Source organism: Rhinopithecus bieti, unplaced genomic scaffold (genome assembly GCF_001698545.2).
Source record: "Rhinopithecus bieti isolate Rb0 unplaced genomic scaffold, ASM169854v2 scaffold_12928, whole genome shotgun sequence".
In the NCBI taxonomy this organism is placed as follows: domain Eukaryota; kingdom Metazoa; phylum Chordata; class Mammalia; order Primates; family Cercopithecidae; genus Rhinopithecus; species Rhinopithecus bieti.
In genome coordinates this window covers 1,328,009-1,332,294 of record NW_016807614.1, presented here as the reverse complement: position 1 = coordinate 1,332,294, position 4,286 = coordinate 1,328,009, and the positions used below count along the sequence as shown (strand labels likewise).

At 48.9% G+C, this 4,286-nt stretch overlaps 1 protein-coding gene across 2 annotated transcripts in view; it reads left to right on the top strand.

The window, feature by feature from the left end:
- The first annotated feature begins 1,444 nt into the window (after positions 1–1,444).
- DCAF7 (DDB1 and CUL4 associated factor 7) overlaps positions 1,445–4,286 on the top strand; it is a 36,611-nt gene continuing 33,769 nt past the window's right edge. For both annotated transcript variants that reach the window (XR_001887472.1, XM_017882912.1), the window contains exon 1: positions 1,445–1,844. Coding sequence is in view for 1 of the 2 variants with exons in the window: in XM_017882912.1 (XP_017738401.1) it covers positions 1,707–1,844 (138 nt within the window). In the remaining variant the exon portion in view is untranslated. The remainder of the gene's footprint in view (positions 1,845–4,286) is intronic.

Sequence of the window (4,286 nt, the reverse complement as noted above, 5' to 3'; positions counted from 1 at the left end):
TAAAAATGAGGGGGATTTCTTGGTCAGATGTGGTGGCTCACGCCTATAATCCCAACACTTTGGGAGGCCAAGGTTGGCAGATCATTTGAGGTCAGGAGTTCGACACCAGCATGGTCAACATGGTGAAACCCTGTCTCTACTAAAAATACAAAAATTAGCTGGCCGTGGTGGTACACCCCTGTAATCCCAGCTACTCGGGAGGCTGAGGCAAGAGAATCACTTAAACCTGGGAGATGGAAAAATCATTTTCACTAAAAATTATATTTAGTGCCCAGAATAGTGGCTCAAGCCTGTAATCCCGGAACTTCAGGATGCTAATGTGGGAGGCTTGCTTGAGCCTAAGTTCGAGATCAGCCCGGGCAACATGGAGAGATCTCATCTCTACAAATAATTTAAAAATAGCTAGGTGTGGTGGCAAACGTCTGTTGTTTCAGCTGCTCTGGAGGCTAAAGTGGAATCGTTTGAGTCTAGGCAGTCGAGGCTACAGTGAGCCCTTATCACACCAGTGCACTCCAGCCTGGGTGACAGGGCAAGACCCTGTCTTTAAAAAAAAAAAAAGTATTTAATGTTATAATCCAACAATTCAATACAAACCTCCTTCAATTTTGATGAAAGCTAAGAATTAGAAACCATTTCTATAAAGGTGTCACTTGGTCTCTGGCCCTTCTCCCTTTCAAACTCACAGGCACAGATACCTTTGGGGCTGGATTAGCATTTGCGTTGGGATCCACGGCGGGGAGGGTACAGGATGGGAACCGACAAAAACAGAGCCAAGCTGGTCAGGTCGGTGCCTACCCCAGAATTCGGGGACATTTCTAGATCCTGCAGGAAAGCGCGGGAGGGCCTGACTCAAGCTGGCCTGGCCCTGAGCGCATCTGCGCCCCTGAAGCCTGGCCCTGAGGCTCGAAGACAGCAGCTTTCGGGTTAAAGGGGCCTTGGGAAGAGAGGGGGCACGAAGGTGGTACCCGTTGCGCACAGGCCAGGCTGCCAGGCCGCGGGGCTCGGTCCCGCGAAAGTTAGTAGGTCTTCCACTAAGGCAGAATTGTACTTTTACTCGACAGCATGGAAAGGCCGCTCAGAAGAGCACCAGCAGCAGAGGAGAAGTCAGCGCAGGTCACAGACGGTTTCACGCTCAGAGACTTGGCCTAGAACTTGGAGGCCCGCTACTCCAGCACGCTCGCCTCCAGGCCACCCACGCCCCCACCACCCGCACTGCGCCGTTATCTGCCTGACTGACATCTTTGTCAGCCAATGACCTTTGGGGCTGCCAAAGCGCCTGCCTCCGAGAGTTGGGCGGGGCGAGTAGTTGCAATGACAAACATTTAACCCAATAACGAGGAGAGTTCACACGCTACGGCTGCAATAACCAACGAGAAGAAAGAATCCTTTCGAAAGGACGTGTCAGGCAACCAACGGCCGGTGGCGCTGCAGGGGTCCCGTGGCTTCCGTTCCGAGAGGGCGGGGCTGCGTCCCGAAACGGAAGGTGGTTGTCGTCGGTGCCCAAGCTGGTTTGAAACTAGGGGTCGGGCTCAGTCGTCGTCGTTGTTTGTCGCTGCATCCCCCCTTCCGGGGCAGGCCGTTCCTGCCCGCCCCCGCCTCTCCTCCCTTCGGACCCTTAGATCTCAGGCCCGGCTCCCCGCCCGACTCGCACCCCGCCCCTCGCAGCCCACTGTTGACCCGGCCCGTACTGCGGCGCCGCCGCCACCATGTCCCTGCACGGCAAACGGAAGGAGATCTACAAGTATGAAGCGCCCTGGACGGTCTACGCGATGAACTGGAGTGTGCGGCCTGATAAGCGCTTTCGCTTGGCGCTGGGCAGCTTCGTGGAGGAGTACAACAACAAGGTGGGCCGGGCAGGGCCTCGGAATCCAGCTGGCAGGGAGCGGGCCCTGGGATCGCCCTTCCCGGGCCGGAGCCCAGGCCCCAGAACCCTCCTGCGGACTCGCCTTGGGGCCATGGAGCGGTTCCAATGTCTGGCCCTGTGCTGAAGGTTTCGTACTCGTTGTCTGTCTCATTTAATGCCGGCAGCATTCTTGTGTAGTCGGCAGTGTAGTGGGGAAACTGAGTCACGGTTTTGTGACTTGCCTGGGTTAGGCAGCTATTTCGTGGTGGAAACAGGTCTTAAAACCGGGTTTACGCCCCAAAGATACTCCATTTATTCCTCCCGTGCTCTCCACTCCTGCCGCATTTTTTCGTTGGTGGGCGGGGAAGGGAAGAGGGAGTGGTAGTTGTGAAGGAAAATGCAGACGCTTCTATTGGCGGTCGTGCACTCTTGGCCACACTAGATTTCTACTAAGACGATCTGTTGTACAAGCTTCCCCGCCCCCCTACTCCCACCCCCCGGGTACTCATGGATCCTAGCCCTTCTGCCAGAATTACTGTTGCTCTTGCTTCCTGATAACCATTCTCTCTAAAGCAATCTCTTTGGAAATCTTGGCCTGTGGCATGATCCCGCCGTTGTTTCCTGAACACAGGATGACAGGGCCTTATCTCTTGGCTTGTTTCATACTAGTACAGTTGTGTGACCTTTAGTAGTAGGTCTTGCTGGACATTCATCAATTTGAGAATCCTTTATAGAAGCACCGTGTCGTAAGGGAGCTTTTAAACTGGCATTGCAACATAAACTCATCTTTGAAAGTTGAGTAAGTCAGTTGGAAGAATTTTCTTTGCTTTCTTCCTTTTACTTAATTAAAGTTGAATGATAGCGATCAGAGCAACTGAAAGCTGTGGCTAGTGATATGTAAAGCCACTACTGCTGTATGCCATGAACATCAGATTTAAGAAGAGTAAAATTGGCTGGGCGCGGCGGTTCACGCCTGTAATCCCAGCACTTTGGGAGGCCGAGGCGGGCGGATTACCTGAGCTCAGGAGTTTGCGACCAGGCTGGGTAACAAGGTGAAACCCAGTCTACTGAAATACGAAAAAAAAAAAAAAAAAAAAAAGAAGACGAAAACTGTTCAGTGACAAGGCTCATGCAGAGGGAAAAAAGCCAGGTGGTCTAGGAGTGGGTCCTGTCTGGTTATTGACTAGCTGTGAGGTGTTGCACAGGCCTGTTTTATTATCTGTGACCCACAGTTTGCTGTAGGGAAGGGGTTCTGGTTTACATTGAGGGTCTTGTAAAAAAGAAATTTGAATATTTTACAGTTTGTTTACAGTTTTTCAGGAGCACGTTTCTCTAGAGTAGGTCTTCTTTGGAGTCCTCTTTGAGAAGCTGATGAAAGTGATGGATTTTCATTGTCCAGACATTACACATACATGGACATATTTACAAACAAATCCAAGCAATATGCACTGATCTTTAAGTTCACCCATTTCCCGGGCGAGATAGAGCTGCATTTCCTTTCCTCTGATGCTTCTTTCTTCCTTATGGCCCATTGTGGACAGCTGAACTGGGAATGGAATTCAAGATTCTGATGTGGACACCGTGTTAGTAAAATTAAGACCACTAGAACTATTGTTTAAGGATACACGTGGAAAATAAAAAAGTATGTCTTTCAGAGAGCTTCAGTCTTTTCACACAAATTAATGTTTTTTTCTTGTAACTTTTCCAGTGTCCTGGGGTAAACAATAGTTACTCGTATTCTCCAGAGAGGAGAAACTGAGCCACAGTTAGGCTGCTGGTAGAATCAAGGGAGTAGTCAAACTGCTGTTGCAGGAACTCTACCCCAGTTTGTCCTTTCTTTTAGCAACTCTCTGGAGCTTCCTCTTTGTTCCAGGCACATAGGTAGCATGGCTTAGCAGTGAAATGCAAACTAATAACCCCTCTATCAACAGCGTAAGCAGTTAGCTATATCTTAACTCACATGATGTAGGCAATGTGCTGTCTTAAAATCATTTTTGTGCCTCCACCTATCAGTAGGTCAGGGTTCTTAAATTCTGTGTGCTATGATCATCTGATACCAATAGACCCCTTCTCATAGTTATGTTTTCAAATGCATAGAACACGTAGAATTACAAAAGAAACCACTTACGTTGCGCTACAGATATAAACATGTTTTTAGAAGTGGTGATGTAGTCATATGTACTTTTAATAAATTAACGTATTGATTTACACCATCCAGTGTAATTATTAATGTAATTTTGAAGTGGTGACAGGGGTAAACAGCATTTCAAGATGCTTAACTGCACCGTGGTAGGAAAAAATATTTCTCTTGCTGGCAGAGTCACAGATACTCATGCCACTGTGAGCACCTGCCCCATTTGTAATTGAAGGAAATAAAAAAAATTTAGCTAGAGGTGAATGGAAATATGGGCGTGATTTTCCAATTCAAGTTCACAGACCCCAA